Source organism: Triturus cristatus, chromosome 1_2 (genome assembly GCF_964204655.1).
Source record: "Triturus cristatus chromosome 1_2, aTriCri1.1, whole genome shotgun sequence".
In the NCBI taxonomy this organism is placed as follows: Eukaryota; Metazoa; Chordata; class Amphibia; order Caudata; family Salamandridae; genus Triturus; species Triturus cristatus.
The window spans coordinates 438663783-438684811 of record NC_140580.1 but is presented as its reverse complement, the minus strand read 5'-3'; the positions used below and the strand labels follow the sequence as shown (position 1 = coordinate 438684811).

Here is a 21029-nt window from a genome sequence, read left to right as displayed (position 1 = left end):
TTAACTCCGAAAACTACTGTCAGCAATAGAGCAAGTGCCACATCCAACACAGTAGGACGTTTCAGCACAAACAGCGGTGTATGCTTCTCTGGTACACACACACTGGCAAATACTATACAGGAAGCAGCAACCGGAGCACATGTAAAGCGCTCCACTACCTTTGTGGTAGAAAACAAACTGCAAAAAAATAAATAAAAGCTAGTGTTAGCAAACTGCACACTTCAGCTGCTGCTGTCCTTGTGTTTATGCGGATATTGGTAATTTTAATTTGCATTCTTTGTTAAAAGCATGCACCATTAATTTTCAGGCACATTCACATCATGTTTAAATGGCCTCTGTAAAGTAATTTGTGATGCCAAATGTGTTTGCAAACTGCTATCCACAATGGGCTCCGGCACCCTGTCGATCTTGTCAGATGGAGTTATGAAATGTTATTTTTAGGTCATTTTTAGAAGGGGGGCTGTGCCTAGCAAAGCACCTCTGGGCAATAATGCCTGGTTCCTGGTGGCTGGCTGGAGACCACTGTCTGTGCGTTACACAGGCAGCTGACTACTAGCAGTAGCTTTAGAATGGGGCCCACTGCCCTGCCTGTTGTAAACACCTCTATTTCCCTCCAGACAGATTTGTGCACAACCTCTAGTGATGCAAGATGTTTCCTAAATATTAGAGGAGAGACTAATCTGACTGGGCCTATGAAAGTCTGTTTGAGTTGGTGTTATGTAACCAGCAAATTCCAGACTGCCAGCATCGCTCCTCTTTCAATACAGGGCTCTGCCCTGCCAAGGTCCCTCAATGCCAAAATGCAAGGGCCTCTGATATCCTTTACCAGGAGGTCAACACACAGCTCTGAAAATGCACTTCAATGCTACGCTGTAACAGCTCCTGCTGCTCTTGTACCGACAGTCCACAGACAGCTCTGTCAGAGCACCTCAATGCTATGCAGCATCAACACTTTTTATTCCTGCACTGATACCTACACGTGGCTCAGCTGATGCCCTTAATGCTGAGTGTTACAGCTGTGTTGTAAACATAGCTTTGTCAAAGTTCCCCAATACAGAACTGGAACAATCCCTGGTGTAACTGTGATGGTATCTACAAAGAGCTCTGCTGATGTACCTCAGAGCGCAACAACCACTACTGCTCCTGTATTGGTCATCACTCACAGCTCTGCCATGCACATCCAACAATGGCCTCAGCATCCCCTGTTCCACTATTGACTCTTGCGCACAGCTCTGCCAGGGCACCTCAGGGTTGGTTTCAATATGTGGGTACCACCACCCATGCAGCTTTGACAAGGCCACTTGGTTGATCAGCAGCTCTGACAAGGCCACTCGGTTGATCTGCAGCACTTGAATCTTTTATCAATACTGGCAGATATTATCTTATCATATACAAACTACTTTCATCAATGTTTGTAATGGGCTCTGTAGGTACGAAGTTGGAGCTGTAAAAAAAAAAAAACAAATAGGAAAAAGTCCCAGAAAAGCAGCACCCCAACCTCCGCATTTGACAGTGGACTTTTCACCCCATCCCGTAAAATACGATCGTTCACCCGAGAGCCCTTGGGTGAGATCTGTTGCCCATGAGGTTTGGGTCGGTGGACTCTGGGATGTCGCATTCCTTATGACCTCAGACAGCGAGAGTGAGAGGCAGATGTCTCTTGGGGTCATGTTGGGGTCCGTAAACTTCCAAATGCCCCTGTCTCTCTTCCACTGAGCCTGACCAATGGACTGGGATAGGAAAACGGATCTTGGTGTGGTCGCGTGAGAAATTTTCAGCAGCCGGAACACCTCCAGGTCTGAACCCTTGGACACAGAGACCCTCTAGTGGGACCCAAACAGAAACCAAGGGCCCTCCCGGGTGCTGATCATGAGAAAGAAGGGGGTCACCACCCAACAGACCCCATCCATACATAATATCCGAGCCCCCTTAAGCACGCCAAACATGGATATACATGTCCTTATCTGTGGTGCAATATCTGGTACACGGGTGTCGAGGTCCACGCATGGCTGGGGGCCCTTTACTCTGTTCTAAACAGTATCCCCCACTCATCCCCATCACATACACACACCTCCACATGGATCCCACTGCACACACAGACCCCCGTTGGTACTGTCACAGTTGTGTGCCATCAGGGAGCACCCCTACATCCTCCGGCAAGGCCCCTTGGAGCCAGACAAAAGCGCCCCGGAGATGACAAAAAGTGAGTGTGGTATTTGTTAGTGTTGTCTGTTATAAGGAGCCTGCAGGATGCATATTTGAAGAAGTGACTGCCATTCTCCATTCCCTTCACGCACAAGGTTGTAACTGCGTTGTGCATGGTGAGAAAAGACGAAAAGCATCATCATTAGAAACACGTTAAAGAAGCATGACCAATCACTTTGGATTTAAAGTTAAAATAGCACATTGATTGGTAATACCCTTTAATCACGCCACCCCCACTCTCAGTGCACTGCCTTGGAAATACTCCTGCCAGGCACCAATCCAGGCTTTGCTTTCAGGCATTTTTATATTAAAAACTGCATAAGAGCAAAGAAAGGATTGGTTGGGTGAGGAAAACCCTGCACTCCAAAGGACACCAGAGGGGTCAATCTGTATTCCCCTCTGGCTCCTTAACAGAGCATATGTTTGAGGCCTAAAGTGTGCATGTCAGGTTGGCTGCCGTCTGAGACCTGTCCAACCCAACATGCGCACTGGACTTCAGACAAGGCTGCATTGCCAATCACTAGGATTGGCCATGCCCTGCTTTAAAGTTAACACTGGGTCGCATGCCACACTGGGTAGGAAACTGCATTGACAATGCTGAATACCGGAGGCCTTAGTCGTTTTTTTAGATTATTCACTGGTGCCTCAGTGCTGCCTGGAGTAGGGCGTGAAGGTTAATGGGGCGGGTCACGATCCTACTCCCCAGAGGAGGAGCCGCTGCTGCCCACTTACAGCCGGCACATAGAGGACCACCTATCTTTGCTCCACCAGTAAGTAGCGGCTCTCTTGGTCAAGGGAGCCGTAGAGACGGTGCCAGCATCAGAAGTCTGTCGAGTTCAAAATACTCATGCTCGCACTGGTCTTGTCCGCCCGGGAGACTGCATGGTTACGTTGGACTTGCAAGACGCTTATTTCCGCATTCCCATCCTGCATGCCCACAGACATTACCTACGGTTCAAGGTAGGCCACAAGCACTTTCAGTGTGCAGTGCTTACTTTTGACCTTACAAGCACCCCTCGGGTGTTCACTAAGGGGATGGCTGTGTTTGCAGCTCAACTGTGCAGATTAAGGGTGCCAGTCTTCCCCTATCTCGGTGACTGGCTGATGAAGGCGGGCTCAGCCCAGGCTGTTGTCTCCTACCTCCAGACTACAGCGGACCTCATGCATTCACTGGGATTCACTATCAACATGTCTAATTCACACCTGACCCCTTCACAGACACTCCCTGCCATCTGAGCTTTTCTGGACATAGTACAGTTTCGTATTTATCCTTCTGAACAGTGAGTCCATGATATTCAGGCTATAAAACTGATGTTTCAGCCTCTGTCCTGGGTTTCGGTGAGACTGACTGTGAGGCTGCTGGGCCTCATGATCTCCTACATGCTACCTGTGATACATACCCGTTAGCATATGCGGGACCTGCAGTGGGACCTGATGCTTCAGTGGCCGCAACTTCAGGGGAGCCTCTCCGACATGGTCTAGATCTTGGAGGGCACTACGAAAGATCTGCAGTGGTTGTTAATGAACGGTGATTGGGTCAGCGGCAGACCTCTCTCCCTTCCCCAACCAGATACGACAGTAGTGACAGAAGCGTCAGCAGTTGTTTTCCACTTTTTGAATATGTGGAAGATAGTGGGATATCTGATAGAGACTTCTAGCTACAGATTCTTTACCTTTGAATTTCCCTAGCGTCAGGCTGAGGCGGCTCCACATTTGTTGGAGCTTCGAGCGATCAGGTTGGCATTGAAAGCATTTCTTTCCTCTGTCAAGGAGAAGTTAGTGCAGGTGTTCATGGACAAAACCTCCGCCATGTGGTACTACAACAAACAGGGAGGGGTGGTGTCATGGACCCTTTCTCAAGAGAACCTACATCTCTGGACATGGCTGGAACAGCAGGTCATAACCCTGGTGGTTCATCACCTGGCAGGTTCTCTGAATGCCAGGGTGGAGGAACTCAGCTGTCGATGCCTAGCAGATCACGAATGGCGTCTCCAGTCGGAGGTGACGCAAGGTCTCTTTCAGCAGTGGGAAGAGCCTTGGTTAGATCTGTTCACCGCCGAAGAGAACGCACAATGTCAGCAGTTTTGCGTGCTGGAGTCTCCAAGGTTGCTATTGCTTGGGGACACTTTTCGTCGCTAGTAGAGCTCAGTATACCTTTCCGCCAATACCACTTCTGCCCAGGGTTCTCAAGAAGATCAAGAATGACCGAGCCCAAGTCATTCTTGTGGCTCCTGACTTGGCAAGGAGAGTCTGGTATCCAGAGCTTCTGAAAATGAGCAGCAATCCGCCAATCAGGCTGACCCTTCGGTAGTATCTTCTGTCTCAGCAGCAGGAGAGGGTCCTCCACCTGAACCTGGCGACTCTCTGCCTCCATGCGTAGAGATTGAGCGGCGTCAGTTGATAGCTTTCCTCCTGAAGTATGTGAGGTTATCTAGGCGGTCAGGCAGGCCTCCACTAAGACATTATACGCCTGTCGGCAAACGTTTGTAAAACATTGTACAGAAAGGTCTGTTGACCCTCTTTCTGCCTCTTTATCTACTATCCTTCTCTTTATTGGTACCCTTTCCCAGCAGGGCTCTGCGTTCGGTACTCTCAATGGTTATCCATCTACTCTGTCTGAGTTCTTGCAGCTACGAGACCAATCTTCTTTGTTTAAATGTCCTGTTGTAAATAGATTCTTAAACGTCTTGTACATGTTTCCACCTACGCCTTTTGTCATGCCTAAGTGGGACCTTAATTTGGTCCTTACATTTCTGATGTGTGCTCCTTTCGAGCTGTTGCATAATTGTCCCCTCTGGCTGCTTACCATCAAGACAGCCTTTCTAGTGGCAACATCTGCTGCCCAGAGGGTGAGTGTGTTGCAGTCATTGTCATTCAACCCTACCTACATGATGCTCTTTGCAGATAAAGTGGTGCTTCGCATTCGGGCTTCATTCTTGTTGTAGGTAGTGACCACATTCCATCTTGGTCAATCAGTCACGCTGCCCATCTCTTTTGCTCCCCAGTATCCCTCGAAAAAGAGCATTGTAGTTCTACTTTGACTGCACAAAAGAGTTCCGGGTGGACGACCAACACTGTGGGGTACGTGGGAGTTAAAAAAGGTCAGGCAGTGCAGAAATGGACCATTTCTTGCTGGGTCGTTCTCTGCATTAAGATCTGCTATGCCTTGGCTAAGAGGCAGCCCCCTGGGGGATTATGAGCCCATTCTACCAGGGGGAAGGCTGTGATCACGGCGTTGGCTCGGGGTGTCCCAGTACTGGAAATCTGCCAGCCCGGAACGTGGGCATCTTTGCACTACTGCCTGGACAGTCGGGTCCGAAGGACAGGCATTTCGTCCGTTCGGTCCCGCAGAACATCTTAGTATAGGCAATTTGTCTGCAGCCCACCACCCGGATGGTTTGGCTTGGGTATCTATTCAAAGGTAAGGAATCTGCAGCTAGAAGTTTCTAACAGATGAACATGTTACTTACCTTCACTAACGCATTATCTGTATCTAGCTACAGATTCCTTACAGACCCACCCATGCTTCCCCGCTCTGCTGATGTATTGGTTAGGGCTAGGGTTGTTCCCTTTGTCAGGGCCCTAGTTATGACACACAATCAAGTCAGTCACTTCATGGCTCTGCCCTTCTGGCTTGAAATAGTGAAAAGTAGTGACATCCGCGCACCTGGGTGGCGCCTATATAGGTGACATCATAACAGAAGCTGAGAAAAAAGAGAAAAAAAGGGACGGTGCACCAGGATGAAGTCAAGTAGCTCTGTATATATTCCAAAATAGACTTCTTTATTGTTTTTTCAGTAAAATCTTGGACACCAGCCAACGCGTTTCGTTCCGAAAGGAACTTTGTCAGGGCAGAAATATCTTTGTCTTTGTCCGACAGTCGGATGAAAACAAATAAACGGGAAGTTACTAAAGGTCCGGGTTCACGAGTTAAGTGTGGGTAGAATATTCAACAAAATTCCAAGGATTGTCGATTTGTAAACGCTATATAGCCCAGGCCTTTACCCTCCGTAATAACTTTAGCTAGTTACTTTAAAACAAGAATAGATCCAAAGGCCTAAGTAGCGGCCATAAATCCTCGTTGGTGTCAGAAGTCACGGTCAAAGTACCAGTTCCTTGTTGTAGGATTCAAACGCTCTGCTGATGTATTGGTTAGGGCTAGGGTTGTTCCCTTTGTCAGGGCCCTAGTTATGACACACAATCAAGTCAGTCTCTTCATGGCTCTGTACTTCTGGCTTGGAATAGTGAAAAGTAGTGACATCCACGCACCTGGGTGGCGCCTATATAGGTGACATCATAACAGAAGCTAATAACGCCTTCTTGCAGAGCCGAATGGAGACACCCAGGCTGCTCACGCAAAAGTTTTCGTATCCAGCCTGACTCCTGGGGTATTCAAAGCTGAGGAATGTGCAGCTAGATATTGTCGCTACCAGATAATGCGTTACCGAAGGTAAGTAACTTGTTCTTTAATGTCATTGTGATTCTCGATGTACTTGTTTAATGAACACTATCTGAATATGCTATCTTTGGAAGTTGAAGTGATGTTTTACCCTATACTCCTCTCTTCTACCACGTCCTCCTTCTCCATGTCTCATTTAAAGTTGCATTACATTTCCTTTTAAGGATCCACGTTGTCTCGCCTCTCTCACAGTACAGCTCCATTCAAAGTTAAACCATGAATGCTGTGTAGTTTGTTCAATATCAGCCATGTGCACATAAATATCCTTTCAAAAATGCACCAGAACCTTTTTAATTACTCACAGAACTGAACGTGTCCTCACTATAAAAAGTAAATATTGGAGATAATTTTAATTATAATTGCAATTGTGTTACAGGCTCTCAGCAAAGCTAAGTATTCCTACAGCATTCTCAGCAATCCCAACCCAACTGACTACATCCTTTTGGAAGAGGTATCCAAAGAGCCTCCCAATAAGAAATCTTCAACTCCTAAGACGTCTCAGCGCATTCTGTCCGATAATGAGTGTGTGTTTCAAGCTCAGACTAGGTGGAAGGGAGCTGGTCGATTTATCCTCAGACTAAAGGAGCAAGTTCAGGTAATATCTTTGGGGCTACTTTTTTAAATTAAATTTTGAAGATTTGTTCACCCTGTGTAGTATGCCTTGAAAAATGTGGAAGAATCATTGAGTGCAATATAGAGTACTCAAGGAATGTTCCCTAGTCATTTCTAGACGTCTTACATTCCTACATAGTTACACTGTATTTTCTGGAACCCTTAGTCTGGTGTGGGATGATGGTAAACCAGGGTTCCTTAATCACAATACTGTAAATTAAAAAAGTGTCTTGCTTTTGGAAACCAACTAAGAAGTTGAGGATTGATTATTGGATAAGTGAGATTGGACGTTGACAGCATTGGAAAGAGGCCTATTTTGAGATTCAAAAACTGATTAACTATATTTAATATCTGAAAGAGACACGTTAGTGATGGATTCGTTACCTTAGAATGTCCCAAGGCGTCAGACTGGATCAGGAACGTTTTCGGCAGCAGAACCCCTGCGCGTCGCTGGCGTTGTAGTCGCCGAGATGTCGCTGGAGCTACTTAGATGCGTGCTGACGTCAGTTCTTTCTTTTTCTACGCCAGCAAGCGCAGATCCGGAGAGAGCGGTACCTCCAGTCAAGAAATTTGACTCTGTTTTAGAGACTTTGGTCTCTTTGTTTGTCGAGTATCGACTTCTGGTGCAGTAGGGATGTCCGGGTTTAAGTCCTGTGAGGACTGCCATCGGAACATGTCGGTGGCGGACACGCATGTCGTGAGTCTCTTCTGTTTGGGGCACGCCCATGACCCCAAGACGTGCCCCGATTGTCAGGCCATGGTGCAGAAGGCTTTGCGGGAGCGTTCCCGAAAGTTGTTGGAGGCCCGGCACTCTGTTCCATGCCACTCAAGGTCCTCCTCCCGTGGAAGAGCGAGGGAATGGTCACAGAGCCGACACCATCATTCATCGGAATCGGGGACAGGTAAGTCCAAGCGCCATAAAAAGTCGAAGAAGCGGCATTGCTCTTCCTCTACCCCTCAACAGTCGCGGGGCGCGGTGGAGGGGGCGGGTGGTCACTCCCCCGCCGCTCCTAAGGGGCCTCCGTTGTTGCCTACGGCCTACCGGCTTTTTCCGGGTCCGTACGCGACTCCTGAAGAAATACAGGTATTCCTGTCGGCCATGGGCCGTTTGTTTACCCCTGTCGGGTCCCTCTGGTGCCCCTACGGGCCCTGCGGACCCGCAGGGAGGATCTGCCCCTGTGCCGCCGCCTTTGGCCCGGCAATACCGGCAAGATTCCCAGCGGTGCCGACGGCTCCAGCCTCGGCACCGTGTCCGGCTCTGGAGCCGCCAGCGAGCTCGGCACCGGACACGGTGCCATTGCTCCAGGACCAGACGACGTCGAGCCTGGATTGGCCTATTATCCTCCGATTCCTATCCTGGGGGGGGGGGGAATATCCCTGCCCTGGGCCCCTCGTACTTATCGACCTTTGAAACAGCCAGTGGATGAAGGGGAATACTGGGAGGGGTCTGACGACCCTCTTGCGGCTCAGTGTGATGTTTCTCCCGACCCTGGTACACTGTCCCCTTCTTCAGTGGTTAAGAAGGAGGTTGGTACATTTGCAGTGGTATTGCGTAGGGCTGCTGAGGCTCTTAACCTCGAGCTCCCTACGGTGCCCATCAGAACTGATCTCCTAACTGAAGTGCTTCATCCGGCGGCCTCCTTGGTGGAGCCGCTGCTGCCATTTAATGAAGCACTTTCTGACGTTCTTTTGGGCACCTGGTTCATGGATAGAAGTGTGTCACAACGCCATCACCCGGCCCCGGGCGACCACAGTTTCCTCACACAACACCCGACGCCTGAGAACCTGGTTGTCCAGGCCTCTGCGTCTCCAAGCGCATTCCCTTCCGCGCCTCCGGATAGGGAATCCAAGAAGCTGAAGCAGTTTGGGAAAAAGATTTTCTCGTCTGCCAGTTCAGGGCTGTGGTCGGTGAACACCGCATGCCTTTTGGGCTGTTATTCACACACTGTGTGGGACACAGTGGCACAGGTACTGCTGCAGTGTCCAGTGGAGGCCTGGGCGGTGCTCGCCCAGGCTATTACGGAGGGGAGGGACGTTGCGAAATTCACCATCTGTTGTAGCCTTGACACCGCCGACTCGCTCAGCAGGGCGATTTCCACAACAGTGGCGCTCCGCCGTTACTCCTGGCTCAGAAAGACTGGCTTCTCGGGGATGTCCAGAACACTTTGTTGGACATGCCCTTTGATGGCACGCGCCTCTTTGGTGACAAAGCGGATAGCACGTTGGAACGCTTTAAGGACTCACGGGCAACGGCCCAGTCCTTGGGCCTTTCCACCACGCGCACTCCCTTGGGGTCTGCTTTTCGCTCCTTTCGTGGTCAAGGACGGGGCGCCCAAACACGTTCATTTCAAAGCCACAAGCCTGCGCAGCAGCAGTCTCAGTGCAGCCGCGGACGTGGGACCTGCCGAGGTGGGTCACGGGGCCAGCGGGCGGGTTAGTCCACCACCGCCACTGCCTCCAAACCTTCCTAGTCCGGTGTTTCAGGCCCACTAAACGCCAGTGGGTGGCAGGATTCGCCATCACCTCCCCCACTGGTCCACCATCACTTCGGACAGGTGGGTTTTACAGATAGTCTGAAGGGGCTACTCCCTGCCCTTCGAGACTACCCCTCCAGCTATGCCACCTCAGGACCACCGCATGTCGGGGGATCACTTGGCACTTCTCCAGCAGGAAGTTGCGGCCCTCTTAGCCAAGGGGGCCATTGAGCGCGTTCCGACGCCATAAGTAGGTTGTGGTTGTTATTCCCACTACTTCTTGATTCAAAAAAAGGACAAGGGCCTGCGTCCTATCTTAGACCTCCGGAACGTCAATCGCTTCCTCCGGAAGGAGAAGTTCAAGATGCTCACACTTGATCAGGTCTTGTCTGCCCTAGACCCGCAATTCTGGATGGTAGCCTTAGACTTGCAGGATGCTTATTTTCATATCCTCATCCTGCCGGCCTACCGGCGTTACCTACGGTTCACGATAGGCCACGAGCACTTTCAGTTCACCGTGCTCACTTTCGGCCTTACCAGTACCCCTCGGGAGTTCACAAAAGTGATGGTGGTCGCAGCTCATCTGCGCAGATCAGGGATTTCAGTCTTCCCCTATCTCGACGACTGGCTGTTGACCGCGGGCTCGCCAAGGCAGTCGTCTCCCACCTCCAGACTACGGCCGACCTCCTGCATTTGCTGGGGTTCTCCATCAACTTGCCAAAGTCGAATCTGATTCCCTCTCAAAAGCTCCTCTTCATCGGTGCGGTTTTGGACACGGCGCAATTTCGGGTTTATCCTCCCGAACAGCGAGTCCGGGTCATTCGGGCTATGATTCCAATCTTTCAGCCCTTGTCCTGGGTTTCGGTCAGGAAGACACTGAGGCTGCTGGGCCTCATGGCCTCCTGCATCCTGCTGATCAATCATGTCAGATGGCATATGCGGGCTCTGCAGTGGGACCTGAAGTTCCAGTGGACGCAGCATCAGGGAAACCTGTCTGACTACGTCCAGATCTCGGAGGGCACTGCACAAGACTTGCAGTGGTGGCTCATGGACCAGCGTTGGGTCAGCGGCAGATCCCTCTCCCTTCCCCAACCGGAGCACTCAGTGGTGATGGATGCGTCCCTCCTGGGATGGGGCGGCCACATGGGAGAGGCGGAGATCAGAGGTCTCTGGTCTCCGGCGAAGTCCAAGCTCCATATCAATCTTTTAGAGCTCAGGGCGATCCTACTTGCACTCAAAGCATTCCTTCCCTCTGTCAAGGAGAGAGTAATGCAGGTGTTCACAGACAACACCACCACCATGTGGTACTGCAACAAGCAAGGCGAGGTGGGGTCGTGGACCCTCTGTCAGGAGGCTCTACGCCTCTGAACGTGGCTGGAATGCCAGGGCATTATCCTGGTGGTTCAACACTTGGCAGGTTCTTTGAACGCCAAGGCGGACGAACTCAGCCGCCGGTGCATAATGGATCACAAATGGCGTATTCACTCGGAGGTGGCACAAGGTCGCTTTACGCCGCGAGTAGAGTTGCGGTCTGTTGTACGTCTTTCCGCCTATACCACTTCTGCCCAGAGTGATGAAGAAGTTCAGACGCGACCGGGCCCAAGTCATTCTTGTGGCACCAGACTGGGCACTAAGAGTTTGGTATCCCGAACGACTCAGTATGAACGTGGATCCCCCAATCCAACTGCCTCTTCAGGAGGATCTTCTGTTGCAGCAACAGGGGATGGTCCTCCACCCGAAAATGTCCAGCCTCCACCTCCTTGCGTGGAGATTGAGTGGCAACAGTTGATTTCATTTGACTTGCCTCCTGAAGTCTGTAATGTGATTCTGGCAGCTAGGCGTCCCTCAACTAAAACTGTATACACCTGTTGGTGGAACAAATTTGTTGCATGGTGCAGACGAAAAGCTGTAGATCACCTTTCTGCCCCTTTTTCTGAGGTCCTTTTGTTCCTTCTCTCTTTGACCCAGCAGGGCTCTGCTCTGGGCACTATTAAGAGCTACCTTTCTGCTCTTTCAGCCTTTCTCAGGCTGCCTGATCAGCCCTCTCTTTTCAAGTCCCCTATTGTCAATAGATTTCTCAAAGGCATTACTCACCTTTTCCCTCCTATTCCTTTTGTGATGCCTCAGTGGGACTTGAACCTGGTTCTCACATACTTAATGTGCGCTCCCTTTGAGCCTCTTCATAACTGTCCTTTGCGGTTATTGACTTTGAAAACTGTCTTCCTGGTGGCCATCACCTCCGCTAAGCGTGTGAGTGAGCTCCAGGCTCTTTCCTGTGAACCTCCTTTCCTGGCGGTTCATCCGGAGTTGTGCTTCAACCACGTCCCTCCTTTCTACCGAAAGTAGTCACTGCCTTTCATCTTGGGCAAACTGTCACTCTGCCCACTTTCTTTCCGCCTCCGCACCATTCCAGAGAGGAAGAGAGGCTCCACCGCCTGAACCCAAAACGTGCGCTTTCATTCTACCTCAGCCGCACACAACAGTTCTGGGTAGATGACCAGCTCTTTGTTGGCTACGTGGGCGCCAAGAAAGGCCGGGCTGTACAGAAGAAAACTATCTCCCGCTGGGTTGTCTTGTGTATTCAAACCTTACTCGTTGGCTAAAAAGGAACCTCCAATAGGGTTGCGCGCCCATTTGACCAGGGCGACAACGGCTTCAACAGCTTTGGGACGTGGTGTCCCACTTCAAGACATCTGTCAGGCGGCCACATGGGCCTCACTGCACACTTTTACTAGGCACTATTGCCTTGACAGTCAAGTCCGGAGAGATGGATTCTTTGGCCGTTCGGTTCTCCGTGACTTTCTGGTGTAATCTTCGTTCGCAGACCCACCACCGGGCTTGATATTGCTTGGGTATCTATTCTAAGGTAAGGAATCTATCACTAACGTGTCTCTTTCAGTTGCACAAGTTACTTACTTGTGTAACGATATATCTGTAAGAGACATTAGTTAGTGATAGATTCCTTACCGCCCACCCATCTTCCCCGCTCTGCAAACTGAATTCTAGGGTTAAGATCATTCCTTTCAGGGCCCTAGTTTAAAATGCACCAGTAGTCGGTCTCTGGCATGGCTCTGCGTTCCTGGCGCGGAAAGTCGTGTACAGAACTGACGTCAGCACGCGTGGGCGTGTCTAAGTAGCTCCAGCGACATCATCTTGGCAACTACGACGCCAGCGACGTACGCGGAGCCGTACGACGAAGCCTACCAACGCGCAGGGGTACTGCTGCCGAAAACTTTCCGGATCCAGTCTGACGCCTGGTGATATTCTAAGGTAAGGAATCTATCACTAACTAATGTCTCTTACAGATATATCGTTACACAAGTAAGTAATTTGTGCTTTAATACACTTTATAAAAATGTTTGTGCTGGTCTGATACAAGGCTTTGCGGCACCTTAGACAAAGTGGTATTTTGGCATCTTCTCACCTGATAATGGGTACATATTTAATGCTTCTAGGACCTATGTGATATGCTGTGCTGGTTGCATGTAGGCAATCATCTGTTACCTTGCTGTCAAACTTTCCTTGTGTTAAGCCTCTGTAAGACTTTCAATGCTCACTGGAAGCTGTGATGCATTGGTGACCTTTCCTCAGTTGTTCAGTGTACTACTTCACAAATCTTACCCTGGTTGAATTTCACACATGTCATCTGGCGAGTTTCCGGTAAATCATCCCCTAGGATTAAAATGTTGATGCAGCGTTAAAATGTCAAGATGACTGTGCACACAGTCACATGATGCCAGACACCTGTTTTGAAATCTCACACTCCTTTCCCACAACATTTTGTATTTGAGATTCAAATGATCTAGATCTAGCTACTTCATTATTATGTACTGATTATCTGAAAACAATGGCTTTTCTGGGACCTGGTTCACATAATGTTATACATGATTTTATTGGGTAGTTCTGCCAGGCTGTATGTGAGAAAATTTAAAAGCATTTCATTTTAAAGAAAATGTTGTTCAGGTTTTGAAATGTTGGTCGCTCCACATAAACCAAAGATAAAGCAGAGGGTGATTTGTGGCTGGACTAGACCCTTTCATCCAATAAAAAAAAATGTTTCTATCATTATTTCTCTTTGTTTAATTTAAAACATTCTGCTCTCATTGGGTGAAATGTTCCAGTAGCATCGAAGCCCTTCTGCCAGTTTCTATACGAGTCATTTAATGCTTCTCTCTCTCTTTCTAGACTCACATTTGTGTATTTCGTATCATTGAAACTCTTGGGCAACAGGCTGTGTATGTTATTTTAAGGTGTTAAAAATGTGTGTAATAATTTTTACATCGGCATTGTCTCCCAGGTATTTCTGTCATTTAAATGAGTTTGCCAGTCATTGAAATGAAGCTTGATAAGTCATAGATACTTCTTAATGGATATGATTTTTTATTTTTAAGCAAAATCCATTCTTGGTGATAGGTAAGCACACAGTTACTTTCTTGCACAATTTATTAAGTAGTAAAAACAAGGTAAATGTTTATTAATGATCCACAAGCACTTTACAGTGTATTTTCGAGCGAGGGCGGACTGTGGTTCAGTTAATGCTGAGCTTGAACTTACTTCATCTGAAGTACTGAAAGGGCTTTATCATTCTTCTTGCAAACAAATACAAGGCTATTTAGGAGATGATAGTATAAAAAGAGACGCAGGATTCGCATCTCTTGGTCATCAATGTTTAACAAACTTTGCATTCAGCATTGATAAATCTAGCACTTTCAGCTGACTTTCTCATTGTCAGCATTGTCATAGCTGAGACCTTCATATTTTGCCACTGTACTTGCTTTGAGAAGTCCACCCATGGGCAGCAAAAAGCAACCCATAGTAATGCTCATTATACAATTTGCTGTAGCCTAAGCTCTGAGGAGACTCTCCAGGAGCAGCAAAGGAGTAGCAGTTATACAGCCATCCATCGTAATTGGTACAAAGAATCCACAGAGGAGCAGTAGAGGAGCAGCACATGGCTCTGGTCACTTTACACAGCTTTGCTATATGGTCTGAGGGGTCCGCCCAGGAGCGGGGCAGTCCTTGGGTATGGGAATTATGAAACTAGCTATGCCATGTGCCCTGCGGTGTCCAGCCAGGAGTGCAAAAGAAGAAGCCAAGGTATCAGTAGACACCACACATACATAGGTCCTTTGCGATTGTTGTGAATGACATTAAAGAGCCAATTGATAGGACATTACTGTGGAAGGAATGCATTTAAGTACATTAGAGGGAGGGGCATGGGTACAGTTCCAAGAAGTACCTTAACCTCTCAGTCCTTCACTTGGATGCCCTTGGAGGAAAGTTTAAATAGAATTGGGTGCGCAAATGACCACTAAGTGAGTGGCTGCTTAGGTGTTGCTAAGGTGGTCGGGATTGAGTGGCAAAAGGCCTTGGGCAGGGTTACATGAGAAAATAACTAGACAAATGAAACACAATTAACTGAAATTTTGCAGCTCTTTCTGCATTCTGTCAGTCTGTTTCACAAGAGAAAAACAAATGACGCCTCAAGTGTGCTAATTTTTTTGCATTAAATCTTCAACAAAGACTCACTGTATAGTGGAACCCACAAGCCACACACCGTCTGGAGGAGGTGCAAAATGGTTGGTTATTCTATAGATTGTTTGGATGAGAGGGGAATGGGCGGAGCCCACTGTCTGAAAACCAAATAGGCCCTAATTAATTTGGTTTATGTCTCTGGTGGATATATCTTATCTGATGGAGACTTCCAACCGCAGACTCCTTACCTTTGAATTTCTCCAGGCATCAGAATGGATCTGGAAGATTTTTTGGGTGCAGTACCCGTGCGCGCCGGTAGGTGGCATCGGTCAGTTCCGTGCGGTGGCATCCACGCGACACTTATATAGGCGCCACTTCTGCACTTTGAATTCAGCTCTTTTTATCCCACACCATCCAGTGAAGATCCGAGAGAAGAGCTGCCCCTTTGTCAGTTTTTGATTTTTCCGACTTTTTGTTGAAGTTTTTTTAGTTTTTTTCCTCCTGGTGTGTCGAGGATGTCATAGAGGAAAACAGGTTTCCAACCCCGTGGCACCTGTAACCGTGCCATGTCGGTTCTGTGCTGGCAGCTCTGGCTCTAATGGTCCCCTATGGATCCGATAATGGATCTGGACTTGTGCCACTCCGAACTTCCCAGGCGCCAGCCCCACAGCGATCCCCGAATCTGACAGAGTCGGAACTACACCGACCGGCGCAGACATGACCCCCGTTTCCTAGGACGGAGATTGAGCCCCGTTCCACAGGGATAGACCTCGGGGAGGAATGGGAGGGGTCATTGGACTCTTTAGATCATGATATGGAGTGGTGTGAGGAACTTGGTGATGCTAGCAGACTGGATACGTCTCCAAATACCGGCATGCTTTCTCCCCGAGGGAGGGCGCTACATACGCAATGGTGGTGCGGAGGGCAGCTGAGATCCTCGACCTTGAGTTACCCTCAGTGTCAGACAAGATCAACATCTTGACGGCGGTGCTGCAACCGGAAGTCTCTTCCTATGAACCTCTACTGCCGTTCAACTGGGAACCTGCTCCAAACCCAGCACAGGTGCTCCTGTGAATAGGACGATTGCCCGCCACCACTGCCCCGCTCCAGGGGATCTAAAGTTCCTCATCCTACCCCAGAGAGCTTGGTGGTTTAAATCTCCACTTCCCATAGCACATTCCCTACCACTGCCCCAGAGAGGGAAATGAAGAGGCTGGACAGCTTGGGAATAAAATTGTTTTCTTCAGCCAGCAGTGCATTGCAGTCAGTGAACACCGCATGCTTATTGGGCCACTACTCTGTGGGGAATGGTTGCGCAAGTGCTGCCACAGTCCCACAGGAGTTCCAAACAATTATCTCCCAAGCAGTCAGACGGGAGAAACGGAGTGAAGTTCACTATATGCTGTGGGCTGGACACAACCGACTCGCTGGGCAGAGCGGTTTCATCAACAGTGGCCCATTGGCGCTACATGCAATTTACGGTAGGCCACAAGCAATTTCAGTCAACTATGCTCCCTTTTGGCCTTTCCAGTGTCCCTCAGGTGCTCACCAAGGTGATGGTGGTGATTGCAGCTCATCTACACAGGTCGGGGTGCCTGTCTTCCCTCTATCTCTATGACTGGCTGCTGAAGGCAGGCTTGCCCCAGGCTGTTGTCTCCCACCTCCAGACTATGGCAAAACTGCTGCATTTGCTGGGGTTCATTATCAACATGCCGAAGTCACCCCCGATACGCTCCCTTTCATTAGAGCTGTCCTGGACACAGTTGAGTTTCGGGCTTATCCTCCTGAGCGGGAAGTCCAATCCTCTATCCTGGGTTTTGGTGAGACTGACTCTGATGCTGCTGGGCCTCATAGCATCTTGCATTCTGTTGGTGATAAATGCTAGATGGCATATGCGGGCTCTGCAGTGGAACCTGAAGTTCCAGTGGGAGCAGCATCAGAGGAAGGAATCCATCCGACATGGTCCAGATCTTGAATAGCAGTGCAAAGGAAGACAGTGGTGGCTGACGAACCGTGATTGGGTTAGAGGTAGACCCCTCTCCCATCCCCAACCAGATCTCACGGTAGTGGTAGATATGTCACTCCTGGGATGGGACAGCCATCTGGGAAAGGTGGCGATCAGAGGACATTGGTCCTCGGCGGAATCCGAACTCCACATCAGCAGTTTTGCGTGCTGGAGTTTCCACTGTGGCTCTCGCTCTGAGATACTTTTCATTTCGAGTGGACCTCAGGCCTTCTGTATGCATTTCCACCGATACCACTCCTGCCCAGAGTTCTCAAGAAGATCACGAACAACCGGGCCCAACTCATCCTTGTGGCTCCGGACTGGGCACAGAGAGTCTGATATCCTGAGCTTCTGAACATGAGTGTCAATCCTCCGATTAGGCTGCCCCTTCGGGAGGTTCTTCTATCTCAGCAGCAGGGGAGGGTCCTCCACCCGAACCTGTCCACTCTCTGCCTTCTTGTGTGGGGATTGAGAGGCAGCAGTTGGCATCTTTCGACTTTCCTCCCAAAGTCTTAAACATTATTCTTGCAGCCAGGCATCTCTCTACCAAGACGGTATATGTCTGCTGCTGGAAAAATTGTGTGGCATGCTGTCCATCCAAATAAATTGATTCCGTTTCTGCCCCTCTTTCCTTGCCCTGCAGGGCTCTGCCCAGGGCATTCTCAAAAGCTATCTTTCTGCTGTTTCTGCCTTCTTGCGACTGCCAGACCACTGTTCCATTTTCGAGTCCGCTATTGTAAATAGCTTTTTGAAGGGTCTTGTACATTTGTTTCCCCCTTCCCCTTTCCTTATGCCTCAGTGTGACCATAACTTGGTTCTCATGTTCTTGATGTGCCCTCCTTTCGAGCCTTTGCACTGTTGTTCCCTCAGGCTTCTCAACATCAAAACAGTCTTTCTTGCAGCGATTACATCAGCCCAATGGGTAAGTGAGCTGCAGGCTTTATCTTCCAAGCCTCCATTCTTCTTAGTTTTTTCGGACAAACTGGTGCTTCACAATAGGGCCACTGTCCTGCCAAAAGTGGTAGCGGCTTTCATGTTGGTCAATCTGTCAACTTGCCCACCTTCTACACTCCTCCACATCCCTCTAAGGAAGAGGTGCAACTCCACTGTCTGGACCCAAAAATAGCATTGTTGTTCTACCTTGACCGCACATGAAACTACCAGATGGACAACCAACTCTTCGTGGGGTATGTTGCGAAGAAAGGTCGGGCGCTGCAGAAACGGACTTTCTATTGATGGGCCGTCTTCTGCATCAAGATCTGTTATGCTCTGGCCAAGAAGCAGCCTCCTGAAGGCTTACGGGCTCATTCCACCAGAGCTAAAGCTGCGACCGCTGCTTTAGCACATGGAGTCCCATTCCTGGACATCTGCCAGGCAGCAACGTGGGCTTACCTGCACACGTTTACCAAGCATTACTGCCTGGACAGTAAGGTCAGCACGGGCAGACATTTCGCCCGTTCGGTCCTGCTGGACTTCCTAGTTTAAATTTGTCCACAGACCCACCATCAGGGTTGGTATTGCTTGGATGTCTATTCAAAGGTCAGGAATCTGCAGTTAGAAGTCTCTATCGGATGAACAAGTTAATTACCTTCGATAACACCTTATCTGGTAGAGACTTTATCTGGCTGCAGATTCCTTACCGTCCCACCCATCCTTCCCACTCTGTGGACAGATCTCAAGGGTCAGGGCTGATCCTGTTTAGGACCTTAGTTTGGACACACCAGTGTCAGTACTCTTCATAGGTCTGTGCTTCTGGCGTGGAAAGTCATAAAAAGTAACTGATGTCAGTGTGCCAAGATGGTTCATTTATAGGTGATGTGAACTTCACTTCTGGCATGGATGATGCCGCAGGGAGCCAACCGACGCCACCTAGTGGCACGCAGGGGTACTGCTTATGATAAATCTTCCAAATCCAGTCTGATGCCTGGAGAAATGCAAAGGTAAGGAATCTGCAGCTAGATATAGTCCACCAAATAAGTAACCTGTTCTTTCAGCAGTATTTGAATCTTGCTGGCTGAGTTGGTGCCGCCTGAGTTGTCATAATGCACCCTTCAGCTGCTCCTCTGAAGACACTTTGCTTTTTAGTTGTTTTTGGACATGTACCTTTGTCCACTGCATCAATAAGCATGTCTCTACCAAAGATAAGGATGCCATGTATGCTTACATTTCAGAATAAGTTGGCTCCAAAGATGAGGTATTGTATGCCTCTTCGATAGCATCTGCTTTATCTGTTCAGGAGACTGACCAGAGACAATTGTGGTTTGCCGGGTCCATGACCATGGAGAAGGCAGGACCTCTGTAGTCCTTGTGCGCAGCGCAAAGTATAGCATCTTCTGCCATACGGCTATATTAGTGATGCAGTGTTGGTGTCCCTGCAAGCAGTCATGGGGCTGTTATGTGGGATGTGTTATGCACCAGATTGGAAAGGCAGTGGACAGAATGTAGGAACATGAAAAAGAGGAAGGATGTGAAACAAGTGGTTCGTCTTGTGCCTGGAAGATGTCATTCTCCTGGAGCTGGAGCGCTTCAAGTACTCGCGGGCTATGGCCAAGTCCTTGGGCCTCTTAGTAGCACCTCGCCCCCCAGTCTGCCTTTCATGGCTATGGCAGGGGCATGCCACCGTGCCAACCATATACCCGCCACCATCCTGCGCAGGCTTTGCAAGCTGTGCGAGAACGTTGGCGCTGTGCATTCCGACCCCGTGGGAATGATAGCCAGAAGTTATATGCCACCAACACCATGGCTGCTGAAGTATCTAAGTCTTCCTAGTTCGGTTCTTCAAGACCATGGGTGCCCAGTTGGAGGGAGAATCCAACATCTCCACAGGCAGTCCACAACATCTGCCAACTGTATCTTGCAGATCATTCGGAATGGTTACTCTCTTCCTTTCCAATCTTTCCCTCCTCCTTTACCCCATCACAAGAATGGCTGGCGGAGGATCATTTGATCTTACTCTGAGTGGAAGTTGCAGCTCTCCTGGGGGCTATAGGGAGGGTTCCGATATCAGAAGTAGGCAGTGGTTGTTATTCCCACTACTTTCTGATGCCCAAAAAGAACAAAGATCTTCGACCTATTCTAGACCTCCGAACCATCAATTTCTTCCTCAAAAAAGAGAAATTAAAGATGCTCACTTTGGCTCAGATCTTGCCTGCCATAGACCAAGGAGACGGGCTGGTAGCGTTGGACTTGCAGGATGCAGATTTTCACATTACCATCCTGCCTGCCCACACGCGGTACATGCGGTTCAAGATAGGCCACGAGCACTTTCAGTTCACCGTGCTACCCTTTGGCCTTACTAGCGACCCTCAGGTGTTCACCAAGGTGATGGCGGTGGTCACAGTTCATCTGCTCAGGTTATGGGTTTCAGTATTCCCCTACCTCGACTGCTGGCTGTTGAAGGCAGCCTCGCCCCAGACTGTCATCTCTCACCCCAAGACTACGGCGGACCGCCTGCATTTGTGGGGGTTCACTAGAAATGTACCGGAGTCACACCTAACTCCTTCTCAGATGCTCTCTTTCATCTGAGCGTTTCTGGGCACAGTGCAGTTTCGGGCTTATCCTTCCGAGCAGCAATTTCAGGACATTCAAGTTATGATTTCGATGTATCTGATAGAGACTACTAGCTGCAGATTCCTTAATGTAGAATTATCCCCAGGCGTGAGACTGGACCCAGAAAACTTTCTTGCCTAGCATCTCTGCGCACCGGGGGGCGGTACCACGCGACTCAGCCCCGACGTCCTCCGCGGGCGTGACGTCAGTGAGGGCACATAAGCACCACCCGGGCGCGCTGACGTCAGTT

General features: G+C 49.3%; 1 protein-coding gene across 7 annotated transcripts in view; it reads left to right on the top strand.

Annotated features, from left to right (window-relative positions):
* The window catches only part of PLCE1 (phospholipase C epsilon 1), a 932976-nt gene that overhangs the window by 888682 nt on the left and 23265 nt on the right, over positions 1–21029 (top strand). For all 7 annotated transcript variants that reach the window (XM_085605968.1, XM_085605952.1, XM_085605960.1 and 4 more), the window contains one exon: positions 7041–7259. In XM_085605968.1, the coding sequence (XP_085462094.1) occupies positions 7041–7259 (219 nt within the window). The remainder of the gene's footprint in view (positions 1–7040; positions 7260–21029) is intronic.